We start from the raw sequence: 13,054 nt of genomic DNA on the forward strand, positions 1-13,054 counted from the left end.
TTTGGGCACTGGTGGCAGTGGGAAAAACCTTCAGTGCAACTGTGTCGTTAATTTCATCCTCGTTTTAGAATCCCTCCATGGCCTCGCTCCTCCCTATCTGTGTAATCTCCTCCAGCCCTACAACCCTCTGAGATCTCTGCGCTCCCCCAATTCTGGCCTCTTGCACATCCCCAATTTAAGACGTTCCTTAAAACCAACTTTTTTGATCAAGCTTTTGGTCATCTACCCTAATATCTCCTTTTGAGCCTCCATGTCAAATTTTGTTGATAGTACTGGATAAATGATTCTTTGTAGCATCTTGTGATGTTTCGCAATGTTAAAGGCACTATATAAATGAATTCTTTTAAAATCTTCTGTCAGTGCAATGTTTGTGAAGAACTGACACTGCTGGTCTTCAGGAGCGGTCAGCTTACTCTGCCCAGTCACAGTCAGAACAAACAGTTGACTGTCCAACCCATGCATGGCTGCCCTTTAGGGTTACTATGGTTACACTGCAACTCCAATGGCACAGAGAACGATTCCGGACGTGGTACTGTGTGCCATCTCCTCTATATTATAGCCTCCAATGTGAATGAGACACAGATCAAACAATGTGATGGAAACAGGAAATGAAATGGCAACTGGCAGGCTCAGGTAACCCATTCCCCAACAGGTAAAATGACCTTCTGGGACACACCCTTCCTCTTACCTGGTTGGCTCGTCAAAGAACATAACAGGCGGATTGTTGACAAGCTCCAAGGCAATGGCTAGACGCTTGCGTTGTCCACCAGACAGAGAGAGAGTCCGGGTGTTAGAGCAGTCAAGAAGTCCCAGTGCTGTCAGAATTTCATTTACCTTAAAGCAGGATATCATGCAAAGTGTTAGAACCAGGCAGCAAATAACTAATAGTTACAGAATTATATAAAAGGAGGCTGTTCAGCCCATCATACCTGTGCCAACTCTTTGAAAGAGCCATTTAATTAGTCCCATTCCTATTAACGGTTACATTCATTCCCCTGAGCCTCCCCATCCCTGACTAGCGTGTGTGTTTGTCACTTCTATTGTGAACTCATTCCTTTGACGTTATTGCTCTAAAGAAGAGAGACAGGAGGAGACCGATACAACACCCTTTGTTGCACTTTTGTGGTGGGTTGTTCTGTAATCACTTTGCAGTTGTTCTGAGCTGTTAACAGAACTTCTCATTCTAAAAAAAAACTAACTGCTGTCAGGTTAACACACAATCCGACACTTCCATGTAAGCATGAGTTGTCTCCATTAGTCTCCCAATCAGCCATCAAATCATAGACCTCTTCCTATGGCTCACTTAATGCAAACTGGCCATAGGGAAAATTGGGAGATTTCCCAAGTACCCTCCTGAATAATTTCTTAGGGCTTTGTTATCGGTGCTGCCCTTTCCCCACGAGAATCCCAAACACCCTCGATTTTAAAATTCTCATACTTGTATTCAAATTCCTCCACTCCGCTCCCAATCTCTAACATCCTCTAGCCCCTACAACCCTCATATCTCTGCACTCCTCCAATTCTGGCCTCTTGCACATCCCTGATTTCCATCACCCAACCTGCCTTCAGCTGCCTTTGCCTGAAGCTTTGGAATTTCCTTCCTAAACCTCCCCACTTTGTTCCCTTCCTTTAAGGCACTCCTTAAAACTACCTCATTGACCCAGCTTTTGTGTATCTGCCCTCGTGTCTCCTTTGGTTTGGTGTCAAACCTTTTACTTGATAATAATCCTATGAGCCATCTTGGAACATTTTACTATGTTGGAGGCACTATATAAATGCAAGCTGTTGTTTCTAGGGAGCTGGTTGTATCCAATTCCCCTTCAAAAGAAGATAAAACATTTTTCTTTTTAATATTGTCCTGTACTGTCTCAGCACAGAAAAGCAGAACTTCATATCCATAATGGTTCCCTCTAAAGCTCTTACAGGACAATGGAAGCAAAGGGCAATATAGAACGCAGGAGGGGAGTGAAAAGCAATTTGTTTAAGGTTACTCTCGAGATTTTGAGTCAACTTAATGGCCGTTGATATGTTTCACAGGCACGATGAAGCAGATTTCACGAATTAGAAGCTCTACCACAAAGCTTCATTTCCCCTTCAAGTATTTATCTAATTAACTTCTGAAAGTTATTATTGAATCTGCTTCCATCATCCTTTGAGGCTGTGCATTCCAGATCGCAACTTACTTGGTGCGTTAAAAAAAAACTCATCTTGTCTCAGGTTCTTTTGCCATTTACCTTAAATCTGTGTCCTCTGGTTACTGACCCTCCTGCCACTGGAGACAGTTTCCCCTTATTTACTTTATCCACACCCTTCATGATTTTAAACATCTCTATTAAACCTCCTCTTAACACTCTCTGCTCTAAGGAGAACAATCCCACTTTCTTGACTTAATTGAAGTCCGTCAAATCTCCTCTGCAGCATCTCTAAGGTCTTGACATCCTTCCTAAAATGAGGTCCAGAACTGAACACGATACTCCAGCAAATTCTCAATAGGCACTTTCATCATGCAAAGCTTTCTCATGGGAGTGTTAATTTATAAAACAGATTATCTAACAGGTTTCCTGTTTCCCAGAATAGGACTGGAAATTACAGCAGCATAATTAGACACAGACAACCCAGGCTCGAAGCTCTACTGATGTTAAGCAAGCTTATTTTGGTGCAAATACATTTACACTTCTCTTGAATTCAATTTTTAAAATCCATTATTCGGAGCAGTGTGCAAATAGCTCCATCACTGGTGTGATCGAACAAAACTGCGGCCAAATTTATTTCAAATTGAATTACCAAAAGAGGTTCATGACTCACCAGTTCCTTTTTAACTTCTAATTTCTCCTTCAGTTTAAGGTGAGCTGAAACCTGTAAAAATCAAGAATAAAATTCAATGTCAGGGAAAAAAATGTCTAATACAACTCAACATTCAAGGATCACAGACTTGATTTGTGAGACTATTTGATGGGATATGTTTGGTCTCAGTCAGTAATATCCCAATTAACAAAACGTAATCCTTAGAAATCAAAAGCTTCAATTCCACAGATTCCCAGCATTTCACTAGCTGGTCGTTAATTAGGGAGAAGAAAACAAACAGGTGTTTTCCACCTAAATTATCTGACATTGTCTTCACAGAGGTTTGAACCCAATCCTGTCCCTACCAGTTAAGATCCCAGAAATGCAAGTGTTTATCTTGCTTCAGTCTCCTGCAGGGTAAGACACCAGGGCTGTCATGTAACTGAGGAGATTCTCAGAGCAAGTGTCAGCCAGTGGGAATGATGGGCTATCAAGCCAGAGATGGGATAAACCCTCACCAATTTTATGAGGTACTAGGTGCTTGGTGGCCACTAAGTGCTCCCCAGAACTGAGTAAGGGGAAAGAGAAAACTGACCATTCAAGGAGGAAATTAAAAAGTATAAGCATAAATGATAGTTATTAATAAATCCAAGAGGGAAACAAGGAGAAATTTATATACTCAAGAGAGTGGCTAGAATGTGGAACTCAGTACCAGAGGAGGTGGTTGAAGCAAATAGCCGAGATGCTTTTAAGAGAAAACTAGTCAAGGGAATAGAAAGATATGCTGAAAGACTGAGATGAGGCAGATAGAATGGGAGGAGACTTGAGTGCAGTATAAGCACCAGCACAGATTAGTTGGGCTGAATAGCCTGCTGTATATTCTCTGTAAAGACTTTAAGTGAGTGGTTTTATCCAATGTTGCTCCATTATTCAACAAAGCCAAACGGTGAAGAAAAAGGATTTCAACAAGAACAACAACTTTCCTTGGGAGATGCATTCAACCCAAAATCTTTGTAGAAATGGAAGCATTTCATGAATAAACCTTGACACAATTGTTATTGAGGTTCTCGGAACATAGGAACAGGAGGTGGCCGTTCAGTTCCTCGGGGCTGCTCATCCATTCAATTAAATCTGCACCCCAATTCCATTTTCCTGCCTTTGCTCCATATAAATGCTGCACGTTGACTGCATTTACATCAAGATGGCTAAACTGCCCAAGGTGATCAATTTCCAACACAGGTATCTAATCTTTGACATTTCCTCTAAAGGTTAAATGCTTCCCAACAGGAAGGAAGGAAAAACTCAGCTCATCTGCTGCCGGAACCCTCATCCATGCCTTTGTTGACCTCTAGACTGGACAATGCTCAAGAATAAAAGCAAAACAATGCATATGCTGGAAATATGAAATAAAAAACAGAAGTGCTGGAAACACTCAGCAGGTCATCAACGTGAAACGTTTCTCTCTCCACAGATGCTGCTAGACCTGCTGAGCATTTCCAGCACTTTCTGTTTCTATTACAACACTCTCCTAGCTGACCTCCCATCTTCCACTCTCCATAAACCCAAGCTCATCCAAAACTCTGCTGCCCATGTCTTAACTCACACCAAGTTCTGTTTACCCATCACCCTCTGCTTGCAGACCTACATTGGCTCCCAGTCCAGCCACACCTCCATTTTACAACTCTCATCCTGGTTTTCAAATCCCTCCACGGCCTCGCCCCCTCGCTCTATCTCTGTAACCGTCTCCAGCTCTATAACCCTCAGAGTTCTGCTCTCCTCCAATTCTGGCTTCTTGCACATCCCCAAATTTAATTACCCTACCTTTGGCAGCTGTGTCTTCATCTGCTGAGGCCCTAAGCTCTGGAATTCCCTCCCTAAACCTCTTCACTTCTCTCTTCTAAGACAATCCTTAAAACGTTTGACCAAGCTTTTGGGCATCTGCCTTAGTATCTCTTTATGTGGCTTGTGCCAAATTTTGTTTATTTATTTAGAGATACAGCACTGAAACAGGCCCTTCGGCCCACCGAGTCTGTGCCGACCAACAACCACCCATTTATACTAATCCTACATTAACCCCATATTCTCTACCACATCCCCACCATTCTCCTACCACCTACCTACACTAGGGACAACTTACAATGGCCAATTTACTTATCGACCTGCAAGTCTTTGGCTGTGGGAGGAAACCGGAGCACCCGGAGGAAACCCACGCAGACACAGGGAGAACTTGCAAACTCCGCACAGGCAGTACCCAGAACTGAACCCAGGTCGCTGGAGCTGTGAGGCTGCGGTGCTAACCACTGTGCCGCCCAGTTTAATAATGCTACTGTGAAGCACCTTGGGATGTTTTACTGTTAAAGGAGCTCTATAAATGCAAGTTGTTTTTGTTGTTGAGTCCACAAAGCACATATGCATACCAGTCAGCTGGGGCTTATAAAGTGGCATTGGCAGAGGCAGCAGAATGGGTTGGTTGGATGTCCACTCTCTAGCTATAGGCCATATGTGGCGCAAGAACATCCACGGGAAAGGATGATGGAAGAAAAGTATAAAACAGCTTCCCTCAGAAAAGGTCAATGGCTACACTGAGTAGAGGAGGAAAAGATGAGGCAATGTAGGAAATGGGAAAGGTAGACTGAGAAATACCCGAGGAACAGGAACGGAGAAAATTCTTTGAAGGATAAGCACAAGCTGGATCAGCTGTATTCAGAGATTTTTACATACAGTGAATCTCTGGTGAGTTTTGTCAGCCTGGTTCCAATGGATTCTCTCTTCCCTGGTGTAACCCAAAACACATGTGACAAAAGGCTAACCTGACACTCTTCAAATTCCTTCATTCAAGGGTTTGTTAGATACAGAACCACCTCTATTCCACACTGGCAGCCTGATGATCAATTATATTGGAAACAAATAAATAATTCTTCATTCCATGAGAAATGTGATCTTCTCTCTAGCATTGAACTACCTTTAAACATCCAGCAAACTGCACATTTACAAACTGCCTTTGGAAATGGTGCAAAAAATACAATGACTGAGTCAGTAAGTTCAATGCCAGAGAAGATCAAATTAGATGAAAGGGAGGTGGTTCTGTATCTAATCCTTCAACAAAGGAATTTGAGATTGTGTTAGGTTAGCCTTTATTGCGTGTTTCGGGTTACACCAGGTAATCTCCTTTAGAGAAGGAATCCGTTGGAAATAGGCTGACAAACTCACCTGAGGTACTCTGTATATAAATATCCCTTCATGAATACAGCTGATGCACTCATTGGACCAGCTTGTGTTTATCTTTCAACATATCCAATCAGTTTCTTGGATGTTGTCACAAGGGAGGAGGCTTTGAGTATCTAGGGCGAGTATTAGGCAGCTTTTTCTGCTTTTGCACCAGCAGATATTAGATCAGGTGGGTCCAATGTATTGAGGAAAATCAGGGGGAGGACTGTATACTAGGGAGGGAACTAGCTCGATTTTTCATCCTTTAAATTTGACACGTGGACAGATTTTCCAAGCATGCATTGGTATTTGGGGCCCTCTGCCCGCCTGAGATTAGCTGTTGTACGTGATGGCACGTATTGGGAAAATGTTCCCAACTGTATACATTATGTTCTGTTAAAGAACAGGCACTTCAAAGTTAAGGACAAACATTTTATCTGCTGGTTTAGACGTAACTGGAGTTCCATTAATTCAGTTGCAGTGTCATAAATACAATTATTCTCCAATCAATCGCCTCTATCATTGTCTCAATCAATAGACTTGTATCTCCTTACATCACAGCACTTGTGTTTTCTTAAATTGGCAGTTACAAAGCACTTTACGATGTCACCAAAATGTCTCTATTTAAGGATAGATGATTTCCTTCAGAAAGTAACATTTTGGGATACAGTGGAGGAATAATGAGACGTGACAGTGTGCTTGGGAGGAAAAAGATGACTTTGGGTCTATGGTTTCCAAAGCTCTCCACCAATGGGGTTTTCCTCATGTCATGTCCTAATCTGTCAGACTATCTGACGGAGATTGATTGCGATGATTAGTCAACAACTATATTTATTATGGTATCAGGCGACTACCAAGATGGTAGAAGGCAAACAAGGTGGACCTTGGTCTTCCTTCATGTAGCAATTCCTATGTTGCTATGAATTACTTCTGAAATGCAGGGACTGTTGTGATGTAGCCAAACACAACAGCCATTCTGTGTCTGCAACATACAGAAGAAAAAGCAACAAATGATCACATTATCTCTTTTTGATTTCTTGTTGGTGTTGGTGGAAGAAGGAATGTTGACCAAGTCACCAGGAGACTCCAAAGAGCGAAATGAGATCTTCAGCCTCCACCAGAGCAGGCAAACAGGACCCTGGTTTTGACAGCACGGCCCCACCCTCAGTACTGAACCAGAGTGTCGCCCTACATTGCACAGTAAAACACACCATCTTTAGACTCAAAAGCAGGAGGGTCACCAACTGAAGCAAGTTAATATGCGTGCAAAGGTGCAGCTTATGGAACATTGGCAGCGAACAGGAATCGAGATACAACCCTGTCACTCGTGAACTTTTCAACTTAGCACTTGGGGCCAGATCTGGAGCACTGGAGAGTCTGGAGATTGGAGCTCAGATTTCAACTTCCTTTATTTTTTTTCCCACGCAGCAGCCCTTTAATGGAGGGATTTACTCGTGTCCCTTTGTGTCCTGTTCAGCCCGTGCATTCTTTCCTCTTTTGTATTTGGAAAGTTGTAAAGGAGCAGTTTCATTTCAACACGCTGCTGCTTGTGCTGGCTCACCTTCAAAACCAACTACTCTTGTGAATCTGGCAGAAAACAACAGAACCAGCAGGTGGGTATGCGAGCGGGGGAAAGGTGAATACTCGCACGCTGATCTCTTTCGCACACAATTCCAACCTGCAAAGTGAATCAGCAGCACAGCAGAGACCGACCAGCTTGCTCTTGTTTTCAGTGTTACCTGGTGAACTGCTTTGCCATACAATTCTCCAGGTCAACAAACCAAAGCGTGTACAATGAAGCAGTCATTGTCACGATGGCTTTGACATTTCATGGGTCACTCAAAATTTTATGTTCAAAAGCAAACCAGGAGGAATTGGTTGGCAGAGTGGGTTAGATGCTCGCCTTTCAAATGCCAGGATCTGGGTTCAAATCCCATCCGGACAGATGGTATGCAAGTTGCGTCATTGTGTTGGCTTTAAGCATCCTATGTGAAATGAGTCTGGACAGAATCAAATTTGGGCACAAGCCTACAGCACAAAATTGTGCTTATGTATGTACCAGCACTCAGACAGGCTGTAATGATGGCTGCCAAGGTGATATGCTGCCCATTATGCACCTTTGGGGAGGAAAAGTTTTCAGGTGTGTAACAGCTGACCAATTATTGCCAGTTTTCCATCCTGTTGAAGATAAAAATGACCCCCATGCACCTCAGTGTTGGTAACAGGAGCTGAGGTCCACTATTGCAACAGAGAAAAGGAAGCTTTGCTTTATAACTAAGCCACTCTACACCTGTTCTGACCCAAGGCTGCAGTCTTTTTGTACTGAAACAGGAAGGTATTTCACTTTAATTGTACATAAAACAAAAACACTGGAACTCTACAAACACCGGATAAAGTATAGGGGGGAAAAGGTGCAAGTGAAAATAAACAGGGGATAACTTTAAACCAACAGGTCAGGTGGGAAACTTACCAATCAGGTGGAACGAAAGCTTTACACCTGATTCCAATATCATCCTCCCTTGACTTCAACGGAGAGTAAAAGCAGGTGGGGTGTAAATCCAGCATTACTCCCAATCTCATCAGTATTCTAAAGGGCGGGTTCAGTTAAACTTGTTCCCATTAATGATTCATTCCCTAATGAGAGATTTGCTCCACCAAAGCCTCAGGTTCCTCCAGGGTGTCACTCCTCACTACCTCTGTTATCTCCTGCAGGCTCACAACCTGGCCTCCTGTCCATTGGCACTTCCGTCACTCCACCACTGGCGGCCGTGCCTTCAGTTGTCTAGGCCCTAAGCTCTGGAATTCCTTCTCTAAACCTTTCTGCCTCTCCTCCTAGAAGAAGCTCCTTAAAACCTACCTATTTGACAGAGCTTTTGGTCACCTGTTCTAATGTCTCCTTCCTTGACCCAGTGTCAATTCTTTTGTCTGATTACCTTCCTGTGAAGTGCCTTGGGAAGTTTTACTACCTTAAAAGGTGCTATATAAATGCAAGTTGCTGTTATAGCGGGACACGTGTGAAATGGAGTGTCTCTGCTGAAACACATACCATCATGGCTTCCAGTACGGTGAGGTGCGGGAGCAGCATGTCATCTTGCATGATATAACAAGACATCTTCCTGAACGTCCGCAGATCCCGAGGCTGGCCATTCACCAGGATCTGGCCTTTCATTCCTGTTTTTCTAAATGGAGCAGGAAGGAAGTGTTAAACAAATAAACAAAAATGGCAATTTTTATTACAACGTACAGTGCAGAAACAGGCCGTTCTACCCAACAAGTCCATGCTGGGTCCACGCAAGCCTCCTCTCATCCTTCTTCCATGTAAACCCATCAACATCTCATTCTATTCTCTTCTCTCTCTTGTGTTCATCTCATTTTCCCTTTAAAGCATCTATGCTGTTTGCCTCAATGGCTCCATGTGGTAATGAGTTCCATATTCTAACCACTCTCTGGGTAAAGAAGTTTTTCCCGAATTCCTTATTGGGTTTATTAGTGACCAACTTATATTTATGAGTTCCTAGTTCTGGTTTTGCATCATGGAAACATCTTTTCTACTCTTTCAGAATTTTAAAAAGCCTCTATTAGGACACACCCAGCCTTCTCTTTTCTACAGAGAAGAGCCCCAGCCTGCTCAATCTTTCCTTCTTAATACTGGTACCCCCACCTCCCACAAATCATTTCAATTCCAGTAGACGATTGGACTCTTTTTAAAGATTACTTGATCTAGTTGATCAAACCCAAACCACCTCTAATTCGAAAACCAACCCATCAGCCACGACATAATGATAACTCAACTTCCTGCTATATGGATATGATATATTTATGCAATATGGATTTTAGAAGTCATCTAAAGAGGCTTGAATTTAAAGGGGAAGTACAGTTGACTGAATTGGGCTTTAATTCTTGGTAATATAAATAGAGGTATCTGTGTTTTGGCTTGTTGGGCTGAATTTTAGCACCCACAAATGGGTGGGTTGGGGGGGTCAGGTCAGATGTTAAAATTTCAAAAATCTGAAATCTGAACCCAACTTGCCGTTATCCCACCCACTTCTGAGTTTAATGGAGGCAGGACAAGGGGCAGGCTGCCAACATGCTTCCAGGAGGCAGGTTGGCAATGGAAATATTTTAATGAGGCTGGCAGCCTCTGATTTAACCAGCATTGCAGGTTTAACATTGTTATCACAGGCCTCAGGCAATCCAGCAGCTTTGGGGAGAAGGTAAGTGCCTTTACAGCACTGCTTGTGAGCCAGGAGGAATGCTTTCCCTCAGACCCCACCAAGTTCCTTCTTAGGCACTGTAGTAAGCCTTTCAGGCCAAGGTTTGATTTATGGTTAATGCAGAGTCTCAGCTGCAATAAAAACTGAGGTGGAGGGGCGGAAGGGTGTTTCATATTAATCTCTGCACCCCTAGAATAGGGAGATAAGAAAAATAAGCATCAGCTTTCTGATCGTCTCCAGGCGGAAAGTCAGTGAACCCTGTGGGGAGAAATGATCAGTTCAACTACAACTCTCTTCATGTTCCAAGTTGGCTGCCGACAGTCATTTGGCCAGGTTTTTAATCGGCCAAAATCAACATTAACAGACTCAGAATTGGGGTTTCCATGTTGTGCCTCCACAAGCCACTCATACGTTTGAACAGAACTAATGTTGAGCCACTTACACCGCCAGCAATGGCCTAAAGGGAAGAGTCAGGATTGGGGTTGGAATGGACAACAGGAGTCAGGGGGAGGTGGTAAGGGCAGTGATCGTGACCTTTGAGTTGAGGAAGCACTGCTGTTCCTCTTGGCTCCACAGGAAGGTTCCTTTCAAAATTTGTTTTTTCAAAAAAACGTACTCATTATTGGCGGCCACAGGCATGATATCGGACCTGCTCATCGCTGTCCTATTTCTGTAAAGGAACCTAAAACAAACGTTGGACCCCTGATTTAATTTAACAGACCTAACAGCTGTTTTATGCATGATGCCTGGAAAAAATGGGCTGACCCAATTTTGGACAAAAATTGGGCCTCACTGCACCAGTTCTGTGCCTAAAATTAGCACAATGCAGTTCAATTCCCAAGGTCTGCGGCAGGTTTGGGTGCAGAAGTATGAGCACACGTTTTTACAATGGAGAGTTTGTGCACACACTGTGGACCATCAGTGCACAGCAGGTGGGAAAGCGTCTTATTCTATATCACCGTTTGATGTTTGACCCAAACTTGGTGTCTTGCCCCTGAAATGTTTAATGCTCTGTCTAAAATATGGAAAGTGGATCATTGATTATCTGCAGGACATGAACAAAATTTGCTGTCTTCCTTCTGTTCAAAAACAGACCAGTGTAAGAATGCACAAATCGATAGTAATAAGGAACTATTATTTTTGTGACTCACCTGTATCCTGCCAGAATGTTCATGAAGGTTGACTTCCCAGCGCCTGAAGGACCCAGAATCCCAATTAGCTCCCGACTGCAGAACCTTCCAGATAGGCATTTCAAGAGAGTCTTGTACCCTAAAAGATAAAGTTAAATATATGTGACAGGAATTTGCCTCCTGCCCAATTAGGGCATTACCATTTGAAGATCGCATCACCTTGCGGGTTGGGACCTGGAAATCATCCGGGCATCAGGTTCCCAACCCGGTTTTGAAAGTCCACCCTTGAGCTCAAAAATGTAGACCAGCACTCTTGTTTAATACGAAGGGAGTGCTGCACTCTCGGAGCTGATGTCTTTTGGATGAGATGTTAATCTGAGGCCCTGGATGCCCTCTCAGGTGGGTGCAAAATACACTGTGGACGGGCAATAAATTCTGGCCTTGCCAGCAATGCACACATTCCAATGAATGAATTTAAAAAGAAAGACTCTTTTCAAAGAACAGCAATGGAGTTCCCCCCATTAGTTTAGCCAACATTTCTCCCTTATCCATCATCACTAAAAAGCCAATGATCTGGCTGCCAAATTTCCGAAACTGCAACAGCAACTACACTTCTCCAGTAGTTAATTGTCTAAAGTCCTTTGGGACATCCTGAGGTCGTGAAAGGCACTATATAAATGCAGATCTTTCTTTTCTTTGTTGGCATTTCACTGTGGTGCATCACCTTGATGTTTTTAATTGCAATTACCTCAAACAAGTTGCGAGATTGCATGACTACAAACTTCAGTTCAGACAAAGTACTTTACTCCAGATTACTAACCCCGGTGTATCTCATTACAGCCTGTAGATGGATTCTTAAATGAGTTCAGTGTCCTGGCTTCAGTTACAGTTCCTGTGGTTTGGGCTGTGTGAAGGAATACTTCCTCCTGGCATCACCCCTAAATTTCCCTTTCACAAACCTTGAATCTTTGCTCTTTTGACCTCCTGCCCTGGGCATAGTCAAAGATAGCCCGGGTACTGCCAATTGTGTCACCAATTACCAGAATGCCCATGGCAGCTGAATGATGTCTGAACAAAAGAGATTTTGCTTCTTCCTTTAACGATGGTGGACATTTTATTATTGTAACCCTTATGCTTGACGCAATGAAAATGAAATTGACCTAGGGCGTTCCTTGTGAAGTTTGCCAAATACATTTTGGTGAAGATACAACCCCCTTTAAAGGGGAAAAGCAGTATATCAACTAGAGAGGAAAAACTGAAATGCAGTCATTTTCCTCAGGCATTGATTAGAAGATTACTATCAAAATAGGCTATTTGCCCATTTGCCCACTCGGCTGGGAACAGAGACATTGAAGAAAGAGAGAAAAAAAGCTCTATTTTTCTTTTTAAATTATATATATTTATCTTTTACACAATTTATTGGGTTACAGATTTCAGGAACACCATCAAGCAAACTCTTGTTTACAAAATTGCTGAAAATGACTTGCAAGATCATAAACACTCCTTTCAGAAGCTGTTACAGTAAGGAAAAGCATTTTGGGGCTTTTTGCCCTAATTTACAGCCTCTTGGATTGTGTGGAGGCTGCTAACTCAACCATGTAATATAGAGTGGAATGTTGATGGGTCAGATGTCCTTGTACTCAGCTGTCACTAGACATGATTCAGTGGGCTACCTTAACATTTGAACTAAAATAGTCTTTCACGATTGCTTTACGCTGG

The 13,054-nt window shown here is 42.9% G+C and overlaps 1 protein-coding gene across 3 annotated transcripts in view; it reads right to left on the reverse strand.

Moving 5' to 3' along the window:
* Window positions 1-13,054, reverse strand: part of abcg4a (ATP-binding cassette, sub-family G (WHITE), member 4a) — a 118,908-nt gene that overhangs the window by 26,908 nt on the left and 78,946 nt on the right. For all 3 annotated transcript variants that reach the window (XM_068054048.1, XM_068054049.1, XM_068054050.1), the window contains exons 3-6: window positions 11,357-11,474; window positions 9,038-9,170; window positions 2,806-2,856; window positions 689-834 (exon numbers count right to left, since the gene is read on the reverse strand). In XM_068054048.1, the coding sequence (XP_067910149.1) occupies window positions 689-834; window positions 2,806-2,856; window positions 9,038-9,170; window positions 11,357-11,474 (448 nt within the window). The remainder of the gene's footprint in view (window positions 1-688; window positions 835-2,805; window positions 2,857-9,037; window positions 9,171-11,356; window positions 11,475-13,054) is intronic.

This window comes from Heterodontus francisci, chromosome 22 (genome assembly GCF_036365525.1).
Source record: "Heterodontus francisci isolate sHetFra1 chromosome 22, sHetFra1.hap1, whole genome shotgun sequence".
NCBI lineage: Eukaryota > Metazoa > Chordata > Chondrichthyes > Heterodontiformes > Heterodontidae > Heterodontus > Heterodontus francisci.